The 12205-nt window shown below is 38.8% G+C and overlaps 1 protein-coding gene across 1 annotated transcript in view; it reads right to left on the reverse strand.

The window, feature by feature from the left end:
- Window positions 1–4891: 4891 nt before the first annotated feature.
- LOC110302750 (calcyphosin-2-like) overlaps window positions 4892–12205 on the reverse strand; it is a 24376-nt gene continuing 17062 nt past the window's right edge. The window contains exons 2-6 of the mRNA XM_021173499.1: window positions 10527–10572; window positions 10307–10432; window positions 8498–8656; window positions 5477–5590; window positions 4892–4996 (exon numbers count right to left, since the gene is read on the reverse strand). Coding sequence (XP_021029158.1) covers window positions 4892–4996; window positions 5477–5590; window positions 8498–8656; window positions 10307–10432; window positions 10527–10572 — 550 coding nt within the window. The remainder of the gene's footprint in view (window positions 4997–5476; window positions 5591–8497; window positions 8657–10306; window positions 10433–10526; window positions 10573–12205) is intronic.

Raw genomic sequence — 12205 nt, forward strand, 5'->3', positions numbered from 1 at the left:
ACGAAACAAACAAACAAAAAAACAAGGGGGGAGAAAAGAAAAAAATGAGCATCACTAAAGGGACCCAGCAGGTTATACTTATCAGTGTGTGTGTGTGCGTGAGCGCACATCCATGTGTATAAAAGAGTAAGAGGCCATGAGTTTTATCGAGGGCACAGGAGGAATTAGAGGGAAGAAATGTTGGGGGAAGGGGGTGAAGTAAATCCAGTACTTACATGTGAAGGTCTCGACATAAATTAATTATGTTATAAAACTGACAACCGAGCAAATACTTTTTAAAGGTGTCATGAGCCTTCAACACTGAAGACGAAACAGCCCTTGAGAAATAGGACTCGGGAGCTCGTTTCATCAATAACGGGAACAACCAAGAAAGTTTTAGATATTTTTATGCCTTATTTTAGATCCTATTTATTTATGAAACCAATGAACCACTGCTTTAACTAAGGATCAAGAAAGTTTTTAAATTAAAAACAACCACCAAGAAAGCATCATCTCATCTCTTCTTTTCTCTTTCTCTCCCTCCCTTTCCACATCGTATATGTGCACATTCGCCACAGTTCTACCGTCTGAGTCTGAGGTTATCTACACTCACACAGAATGCTAGAGTTATATGAGATTTTGAGGTTCTCTGGGCAGAGACAAGCGTCAAGAAGTGGAGACCCAGAAAAGCTCCACCAAGTCCTTCAGTCGAATGGCTAAATGACAAGCTCAGCTCTGATGCTTCCCAGTAAGTCCTCCGTCATTTCTGGTTCTCACCCATTGATTGGTCAAGAGTACGCACTTTACAGACACTGCCCCAGAGCACAGGAATGCCACCTTGCACTGAGAAGGCTCCCATAGTGCCCTGCCCTTGGGGAGCACACGCTTTAAAGAGAAGGACAGATAATAAATTAAATAGGAGACTACAGAATAAACTACATGTTCATGGTTGATATGGATGGAGAAATAATGAGTAGATTTGAACTTATGAGCTAGAATTTATCAATTACTTATTGAGTGTTTGTGCTGCCTAATTTTATGTCAGCTTGACACAAGCTAGAGTCATCTAAGAGGAGGGAGCCTCACCTGAGAAAATTACTCCATAGGCTCCAGCTATAAAGCATTTTCTTAATTAGTGATTGATGGGGAAGGGTGCAGACTATTTTAGGTGATACCATCCTTGGGCTGGTGGTCCTGGGTTCTACAAATAAAGCAGGCTGTGTGAGCCACGAGGAGCAAGGCAATAAGCTGTGCTCCTCTACAACCTCTGCTTCAGCTCCTACCTCCAGATTCCCACCCTATTTGAGTTTCTTTCCTGACTTCCTTCACTAATAAACAGCAATGTGGAAGTGTAAGCCAAAGAAAAAAAACCCTTTCCACTCCAACTTGTGTTGGCCATTTTGATTTTTTTTTTTAATTTATTTATTATTTGTAAGTACACTGTAGCTATCTTCAGACACTCCAGAAGAGGGCGCCAGATCTCGTTACGGATGGTTGTGAGCCACCATGTGGTTGCTGGGATTTGAACTCTGGACCTTTGGAAGAGCAGTCGGGTGCTCTTACCCACTGAGCCATCTCACCAGCCCCCGCCATTTTGATTTATAACTGCAATGGTACCCCTAACTAGTACTGTGTCCATGGCAAGCTGCATCATGTGACTTCCACATAAGAGTATGAAGTGAAATTAGTGCACAGTAGCATAGATTTCTAGGGAAAAGACCATCAGAAGAGAGGAGAAAATAATGCAAAAGAAAATAGGCACCAGGAGGACCTGGCATGTTCTAGAAATGTAGCAAGATGATGTGCATGGAGCACAGGAGAGAACAGGGTGGGAAAGAGTAGAGTCCTACTGGGGAACAGATAGAAGGTGGGGTCCAACAGCAGGCAGCAGTGGGCCTGGGTTATCAGCACTTCTGATCCATATGCCTGCTGTGGCCTCACTTAGATGGAATGTACTTATGGATGGTTCTGCTGTTCTAACCAAGTCAGGCAAATGTGAGTTGGTTGGAAATCTGCTGATCAAGGGTGCTCCTGGCTAAGTAGCCTAGCTGCATTTATAGAGGAATCTTTTTTCTGGAGACCCGTGGAGGAGCCAAGCATCCTTTAGAGTTGGAAAAAGCTACAAAAGCACAAATGGAGATGCATGCAGATTCTTAAGATCTCTGCTCAGAGCTGACATGATTTATTTTGTTAATTTGTAATTTATCTAAAGAGCATGGTTAGACAAGTCAAGCCTGGACAGCTACTCGAAAGACATATGGGCAAAAACTACTTTTAGCTACTAAATTTTGACATTTCATAGAACCGATACCTAAGCTTTATTGGATTTCCTGGGACTGAGATAGGAATTGACAGATGATTTGATTATCTTTCAATAGTTTCACTCTAGTGAGCAGGTTGATGATAAGCCAATGAAAGGTTAATAGAGACTCCATGAAACCCAGTGGGGACTGAAAGAAATTATCCAGAAGATAGGAAGAGGCAATAACAAGTAGTGGGCAACAGGACAAATCAATATATTTTGCTAGGACTGAGTCTTGGCTGACAGAGTGGATATCAGAGTTGAGAGAATGAAATGGGTCAAGGGCTTCCCGGGACTGGAGGACTACATACTTTCTAACCTGGAATTGCTGTGGAGGAAAATTAAAGCAGATTTGGTCATGTAAGAAAATTTAGATTAGAAAAAAAAAAGAGAGAGAGAGAAATCAAAATCTTGAGGATTAAAGATGTATTGGGATACAGAACATGTTTGAAAGCAGGAAGCAAATATGTAGGTGATATGGAATTCATTTGTCACATCTAATGACAGGAGAAAGTTGCTTCAGAAAGACAAAAGCTCTCAACTGATACAGACCTTGTTGAAAGCCAAGATGAGAACTGGGAAGCCCCTTTATCTAGTATCACAATGCCACCACTTTCCTTATGAACAGAAAGATTCAAGTTGAGGACAGTGACGTTGAAGTACTTGCTGGCACTTACACAGCATAAGGAAGGCCCCAGGGTTGATTAGCACCAAATGCAAGTCAAATGTGGATGGTCACTAAACTAAACATGTTTTTCCTCGATGCATGTCATGCTATAGTTTATCACTTTGTAGATTATTTTATATAGTTTATGGGGGATTTATAAATTATCAACAAATTCGACAACAAAAGGAGATCAAAGGGATACAAATTGGAAAAGATGAAGTCAAAATATCACTTTTTGCAGATGATATGATAGTATATATAAGTGACCCTAAAAATTCCACCAGAGAACTCCTAAGCCTGATAAACAGCTTCGGTGAAGTAGCTGGATATAAAATTAACTCAAACAAATCAATGGCCTTTCTCTACAAAAAGAATAAACAGGCTGAGAAAGAAAATTAGGGAAACAACACCCTTCTCAAGAGTCACAAATAATATAAAATATCTTGGCGTGACTCTAACTAAGGAAGTGAAAGATCTGTATAATAAAAACTTCAAGTCTCTGAAGAAAGAAATTCTAGAAGATCTCAGAAGATGGAAAGATCTCCCATGCTCATGGATTGGCAGGATCAACATTGTAAAAATGGCTATCTTGCCAAAAGCAATCTACAGATTCAATGCAATCCCCATCAAAATTCCAAATCAATTCTTCAACGAATTAGAACTGCTTGTGGACGTTGTACATCGTGGTGCGGAGCCTAGTGCGCACCACGATGTACAACGTCCACAAGCAGGCATTGGAAATGTAATTGAGGAAAATATGTAATAAAAATATTAAAAATCAAAAAAAAGAAGAAAATTCAAAGAGTATCACAAAATTCATTTTTGTAACCAGTTCCATTTTTTAATGTGTATGATTATATGTATAGTGTGTGTGAAGAAGATTTATCTTCTCATTTATCTTTGGGAAAATGTTTAAACTGTTTTCTTGTACTTTCTATGCATTATTATTATCTAATAAATATCAATTGTTTAAAAAAAATAAATTATCAACAATTAGTTTCATAGTGTTCAACTCTATACAAGTTACCTGGTACTACAGTGACCCTGTGGGATATTTGTTTTTATGGAAAAATATGATTCGTGTCACCATTTGGAAACCATAGCAACTGGCTCAATGGAGGTCCTAGTTTTGACAAGATGTTTCACTAATCTCTTTATATCATTTCACATCTTTGAAAGCCAAGTTTTCTACAGGTGCTATGACAAACAGCCAATATCATGTGAAAACCAAGAACAGAACAGAAGGTAACTCCGAAAGATTCTACAGTGCCCAAAAGAAGCACACATACCATTAAAAAGCAATCTAGAAATCTATGAAGGAATTTTTAAAAAATGCTGTCTTCTCATTTATACAGGATTCAAAAATGTTCAGTAAGTTGTCAGGAGACTTCATGAGACAATAAGAATTTTTATGCGTGTGTGTGTGTGTGTGTGTGTGTGTGTGTGTGTGTGCGTGTGCGTGCATCCATACACACATGCCTGCCTACCTGTGAATTCATGATCATGTGGGTTCATTTGTATGTACACACGTGAATTGAATCCAGAGGTCAACCTCTGGAGCCACCCCCCACCCCTTGTCTTTTGATTCAGTGTCTCTCATTGGCTTGGAGCTCACCGAGCAAGTGAGGCTGGCTCACAAGCAAGCCCCAAGTCTCCTCCCATCACGAAACTCGCTAGCACTTGCTGCCATAGCTATCCTTTGCATCTTGGTTCTGAGACTTTAAACCAAGTCCTTCTGCTAAAAGGGCAAGAACCTCACAGTCTGACTATCTCCCTACTCTGAAGTTTCTAAGTATTTCTACTCATCTCAAGTGTTTATTAAAAACAGAACTCACTAAAATGACGAGGGTGCAGTGAGCAGAAAGGTTGGGAACTGCTGGAGCTAAGCATTGACTGGCAAGCACATGGATGCTGTGTGTGAAGAAGGTACTTAGTGGTCCCTTTCAGAATACAGGTGTGGTGGGCGTTCCTAGCACCCACCTGGATAAGTGGTCTATCATCATCTGCTCTGCAACGGTCTGTTTCTTCTTCTCTATAGCCACAGTCTCCTGGGAAAATAAAATTATTATCCTGTTATCCATAAAGCAGAACACTTAATGCACATCATAAAATATAATGTTTCCAGTTTTCTCCCTAAGGAGAGATGACTACTGTTGATATATCAGATTCCAATTATTAAATCTTCCATTGCCATTCCCTAAAAGCTAATGCACTTAAATTTCAGTAGACATCATGACATATGTCCAACAAGGTATCTTGCATCTCACGGAACAAACAAGGAGAACATGGCAGCCCTTTTCTCTACATTCCCCCTGGAGACACGTCCTGGAAACCCTACCTTTATTATTAGGGATTAAAGATATGAAGTAAGGTGTGTCTGCATTCCAATGGGATCACATAGACCTAGAAGGTCTTTGAATGTGATTCCTTGCCCGAGCAGGCATGTTATTGGATTAAAATTCCTCTACAGAAGGTAAACACCTTCATGGATTAGCAAATGAACAAGAACAAAACTGCCGATGGTTTACCACATGTGATTTCCTCGTGCTGCTCTGTCTATGGTAAGTGCTATCTGCGTAACCTTGCTGTAAGAGGGCTTTCCTATCCAAAGTCATGAGGTTGTCCAGACTGGCTCCTTCCACCTGATCACAGGACACAGTGGAGACAACAAGCAGAGCACCAGGCAAGTGCTCACGATACCTGCTTTTAACAAAGCCTGGGAATAGACCATCAAGCATCTCAAAGGCTGTTTGAGAATTGAGAATACAAGTCTGTCTTTGGATACAGGTCTCTCTCTGTTCAACTAAGTGACCTTTCTGGGCGTCATGTTAGTCAAAAATTGGAAATAACAGTAGATACTGCATCAGTGGATGATAAATGAGATGACATATTCTTAATGTTTATAAAAACATTAAGTAAAAGACAGAAATGGTTATAATTACCACTGAACATACTGAGTCCTTAAAATCTCAATAAATGTGGCTATGTCCTGTTGTGAGTTAGAGGACATCCTGTGTGGTATGAAGTTGTGAGAGGAATGTGTGTTGTTGACATGGGCAAGACCTTGTCAAGGACCAATACCTCGCCACCATGGTGGTCTCAAAGGCCTGTCCCAGGCTAGGCTTAGGGAAATGGCAAAGCCTTCCCTCCTAATCCAAGCGCAACTGTCAATAATGTGTGCAGAAAATGTCCATCATAGCTTTCTCCCTCCAGATGACTCCAGCCTGAAGACCACTATCCTACAGAGATGGCTATTGTTGATTAGCTAGACCTCCCTCCTGGTTCAGAGAATGGAATAACACTGGCTCCTTGTTTATCTGAATGAATAGCCCTGCTTCCCTTTTCAACTCTATGCAATAAGCAGGCTGAGTGTCTGGGGTGGTGAGTCTTTTTGCCAGTGAGAGCCCAGCTTTTCCGTGTGATCATGTGTGTGTTTGCCTTTCTTCATTCCCTCAAGGTCCCAGTCAGGTCCGCCCCTGGATACATGGATGAGGCGAGGTCTAGTCTACATTCACAAGTGTTAAGGGATTCTTTGGGATTTCAAAAAAGATAAACACCAAAATCTTCGATAAATACAAGATATATAATCCCTTACCTAATAAAACCCTTTAATAGCAACTCGTCAGGAACATGCCAGATTTCACGAGTGTCTTCGCTGGGATTTCTGCTCACTGCCCATCTTCCTTGGAAGGTCACACTGTTGTCAAGTTCTTCCCTGACTTCATGACCTGTCACTACTACATGAAATACTACTGCATATTGCATATGATTTATTTTCTGAATCTCGGAACATGAGATCTGTTCCGTGAGGACAGGAACTTCATAACTGCTGTGGCCCCCATGCCTGATAATAACTATTTCACAGAAAGCCATGAAGGAGAATGCTCTACAGTTTGCTTTATTTACCTGATAATATTTCATTTTTCTACGTAATAACTTATTTAAATGAACACCAAGAAAATGCCTAGCTAACGCTGAAGTAAATTAAACAAATCAAGTTTTAAAATATGTGAAAGTCGCATTATGTCTGAGTTGAGAAAAATCATTTTTAACCAGGTGTGGTGGTCCACACCTTTAACCCCAGCACTCAGGAGGCAGAAGCAGGTGCATCTCTGAATTCAAGACCAGCCTGGTTTACAGAGCGAATTCCAGGACACCCAGGGGTACACAGCAAAACCCTGTCTTAAACAAACAGACTCACTTTGCTTTGAACTTTCCACAAAAGGCGATCGTGGAACTTTCCACTCCATATACCAAGTTAAAACCTGCCACTGCTGACTCTCACTTAGGGCTTTCCACATCTTGCTTAAGACAACTGCTCTAACCAAAAGGTGTACAGTTACTTTGTAATTTAATACTTGCACACTGACAAACAGAAGATGTACGTACTTAGGGTATAAATATGATAACTTGTCATGTATTCATTGAGTGATAATTACAACAGTAAGGTCAAATCCACACCTGCACGTGTAGTGAGTGTTGTGAGTATAGGCATATGAGAATACTTAAAGTTTCCTCATAGAATTCCAAAATACCCTACTGCAGTCACCGTGTACTTAACATTAGTTCCCCCACAACTTACTCTTCTGATAAACAAAACTGAGCTCTTTGATAACATCTCCCTCTCTCCACAGACCCCCATCTCTGGGAACAATGTGTAATTGACATGTCCTATCTTTCTGTATGTGGATTAGCCAATTCCTACAGATGACGTCACCCTAAATATTCAACCACATACAGTCACTCTGATCTCTGACTCTCGAATCTACAACCAGTCAATTAGCAACTTGGCCCATCTTCAGTCTAGCCAGAAGCCCATCCAATGGGACTGCTTCTCACCTAGGTCTGTTTTACCCTCATCTGGGTGAGAGCCCTCATCCTCACTTGGTGCTTACATTATATTGGTAGTCTCCTTCAAGGTCTTCCTGATTCTAGATGTGCTAGAGTATGNATTACAGCTAAGTATATGATTACATATGATTACAACTAAGTATAANTAGGGAATTAATAGCATCTCCCCAAATGAGGCAAGGACAGAGAAGTGGGGGCAGCTTTATAACAGAACACTGTAAAGTTTGAGAACTCTTTTCCACTTTAAAGATTAGACTGTAGCCCAAATAAACTATTGTTCAAGACAACTGCATGAAAAATGTGTGTATAAATATATATACACACACATATATAATACATATGTAACACACATATAATATATAACATATAATATATAATATAATAAATATATATAATATATGCTACACATGCATACATTTATATATACATGCCACCACTCTCAATTAAATAAAAAGGTTTAAACACACATGTGAGGATAGGAATAAAATTTTCCATGTTAGAAATCCTGGCAACTGTGCTTTAGTTTTGTCATGAAGAGTAAACTACTTGATATAAGTAAAAATCTTTTAAATAGCCCTGGCTTATTGAAATAAATGTTCAGTATCAAACTTTCTATAATTAACAGTAAAAACGACATTTCTAAGACACACGCACTGTGCACTTTGAAGTTCATTAGTCCTTGGTGGCTTGTCTGTTACCTTCTCAGTTGCCTCTGGCCTGCTTGCTGCCCTTGGCTTCTCTGTGCTCCTCTGAATGTACTGTTTGTAGCTGTCTTTCATTTCGCTTGCGTACTGCTGGTACTTTAGCTTGTATTTGCCTGTTGGCACTGGCAAATCCTCAGGTATTATGTCTTGTTCCTAAGGGTAAAACAACGTGTACTGTCTGTCAGAAAATAATATTTTTTTAAAAAGACAGTATTTTCTTGTTGACATTGCTTCGCTTACTGTTTATGTTACAACTTAACTCTAAAAAGGCCACCATATTCTGTGTTCTGAAGAGAGGGGACATTAAAATATTAAGCTAACGTGAATGAATGAATGAATGAATTAATGAATTAATGAGTTAATGGAAAGTAAAACAAAACAACAAAAAAAAACATGTAGCTAAGCAAGCACTGGTCAGAGCAGATAGGATTGAGCAGAGTGAGCCAGGTGTGGGGGCACACACCTTTTGATCCCAGCACTCAGGAGGCAGAGACTGGTGGATCTCTGTAAGTTTGAAGCCACACTGGTCTACAAATCAAATTCCAGGACAGCCAGGGCTACACAGGGAAACTGTCTTGGAAAAAAACAAACAACAACAACAACAACAAAAAATATATGTGTGTGTGTATATATATATATATATATATATACACACATACAGTGTATATATATATATATACACACATACATATATATATACATATATATGTATATATATAATTTTTATTAGATATTTTCTTCACTTACATTTCAAATGCTATCCCCTTTCCTAGTTTCCTTTCTGAAAGTCCTCTATACTCTCCCCCAACCCTGCTCCCCAACGCATCCACTCCCCTGCTTCCTGGTCCTGGCATTCCCCTGTACTGGGTAATATAATCTTCACAATATCAAGGGCCTCTCCTCCCATTGATTGCCGACTAGACCATCCTCTGCTACACTATATATAATTTTTATTTTATATATTTTATATATTATATACAACTGATATGATATATATAATAAAAATAAAAATAATTGATCAAAAAGGCACTTGGCCTCAGTAATCCTCTATTCCTTTCGCTGCTGAAGGTTTCCTGCTAAAGCAACGGGAAAGAATTAAGATCAAGGTTTTTCTCTTAGATATTTTATGTAGATCTTTTCTTTTCTGACCAAACCAGTTCTAGGAATTAGAGATTGACATCGGCAGGAATTGCGGTTGCCACTTCTAGAATATTACTGTGTTTTACCCCTAGTATTCTGTGGTTCCCTGTCAAATTTCCATGGTAGCAAGAGACAACAGAGCCAGTGGAGTGAGATAGGCACAGATACTGCACAAAGAAAATTTAAATACCAGTCCAGCCCTTGAAGAGTTTTGAGGAGATGCAAGTAAAATAGAAGAGAAGGCAGAGCCAAATGTAGAGCAATAATCATTGTAAAATATAGACTGAGGTGGTATATATTATTATTATTATTGATTAAGTTTGATTATTTCCCTACTTCTTAGTATTCTAAAGTCTGAGCTAATGTCTAAGAAACCAATCTCCTGTCACTCAGATAATATGATACGATCTCATATTTTACAATTTTTTAAAAAAATTCCTGGAATCCATACTCAGACACACCTGTAACTTGGCAACTTTACAAGTATTTAAAAATGTTATTTCAGTATTCAAAAACTGTAAAACTATTTCATCAATACCACTGTTGGATATCTTTTATATGTGACTTACATAAACCAAGGACACACTGATTAATTGGGAAAAGAACATGTAAGCCGAGAGCAGCTCTAATGGAATGCACTGTAACACTGAAATGCACACTGACCACTTCCTGTAGTCCATGCTGAGTGTCAGGTCTTTGACATGGCAGAGCCCAGCCCAGAGCAGGCTGTGACCGTGATGGGTTAAGATGAACATGGACTGTACCACATGGTGTTTGTGAAAAATTATCCTAAAAAAGGTGAAATGGAATCAGGATTAGTACCTGCTGGTGGGGACTGCCGCAGTCAAAGATATACGACATTAAACATAAAGTTTAAAATTACCTCCTCATCAGAGTCAACAAGGCTTCCCAGATCAAGTGGTGGGACCCTAAAAGAAATAATCTATGCATCTCATAAAATCTTAAGTGAGTCTGTAATAACAGAAAAATCATTATCAAATACATTATCTGTACAAAGTAACAATTGGGCTAATAGTATGTTGGCTGCCACTGCCTAGTTTTTAACAAATATTCAATAACTTTTCATATTGGTTATTAAATTCGGTCATTATTAATGGAGAATAATAAAATCAAATATAATGGTAATAAAATTAAAAAGCACACAATACTATGACTCAATACATTGTATTCATACAAAGGTGAGAGTAAGGAGGTGCCACAGTGAAGAAGGCATTTGCTGGGCTGCTCTGTCATTCGGATGTCCTGAACCCACATAAAAGCTGGGTCGGAAGGGCAGCTGCTTGTTATCAGCACCCTAGAGGATGAGAAGGGATCTCATGAGGCACAGATGCACACCACACACAGACACAGGAGAAAAGGACGAAGGCAATGCGTTCTCACATCCATCACTAATGACTTTCTTGCTCTGCTGTTGTGCATGCCCTAGGACATCTACCATCCTGCTGAGGTGAGCACTTGGCCGGCTAGTAAGATCTCTATCTGAGTCCTGTTATAACTGCACGCGCTTCTTTCCAAACTCTGTTCCCTTGAGATCAGCTGGCATTAAGACTGTTGACACGGAAATCAGCAAGCACTGTGAGTCAGGATTTGATTTACTATTTAGTTGGTTGACTTCTGAGACTTAAGCAGGGGAGGGAGAAATATTGATACTGCAAATAAAACTTAAACGAACCATATATGGAGCTGCCAAGTGGTGGAAAGCACAAGAGAATGTTCAGCAATATGATTTTAAGCATTCAAAATTGGTTTCACCTAGAAACCACTCATAATGTTTTACACCAAATAAAAATGTCAATGAACATCCATATTGGAGCTAGTTCATCACTGTGGCCACAGGCTGGTTATAAATATTCAGGGAAAAGCAAACAAAGCCCTCTGTGTGTACAAATCGGCTAAATAAACTTTGTAATAATTTAAATATTTTGTTAGCTGTGTAGATTTCTTGCTAATGTAATTTACCTAATGAACACTTTGATCGACTTAACATTAATTTTTATAGTGAGCAACTAAAAATGTAATAAACAGTACATTATATATCAATTGTAAAACATATTTTAGCACATAACTGGAACACCCCGAGCTCTTCTCCTTAACACACGCCCCTTGCTAATTCTCCCTACTGTCTGTTCAGTACCCAAACATAACATTTTACTCAAACATAGCTTATGTTTTATGTCTTGCTGCAGGTGTAGGTGTCTATCATGTAGCAGCAGATATGAAATGATTGGCTTTGCTGATTTTTAGTCCACAGAAAGCAGCAGTGTGGTGTGGTTCAGCCTGGCAAATTGCTACTTTTAGTTTCTATGTCACAGATGTCTTCCAATCTGAACTATATGAAACCTCTATTTTTAAAGTGTTTTATACTTTTCAAATATTTGAAACTATAACATATCAGGCACATTTAAATAAAAAACTTTAATAATATAAAATATATCAATATAAAATATATAAATATAAAATAATATCAATTGAATTCTCATATTCTTCAACATAACAATTTAAAATACAGATATAGTTACTACTGGATACCTTGTACTATGA

This window comes from Mus caroli, chromosome 10 (assembly GCF_900094665.2).
Source record: "Mus caroli chromosome 10, CAROLI_EIJ_v1.1, whole genome shotgun sequence".
Lineage (NCBI taxonomy): Eukaryota > Metazoa > Chordata > Mammalia > Rodentia > Muridae > Mus > Mus caroli.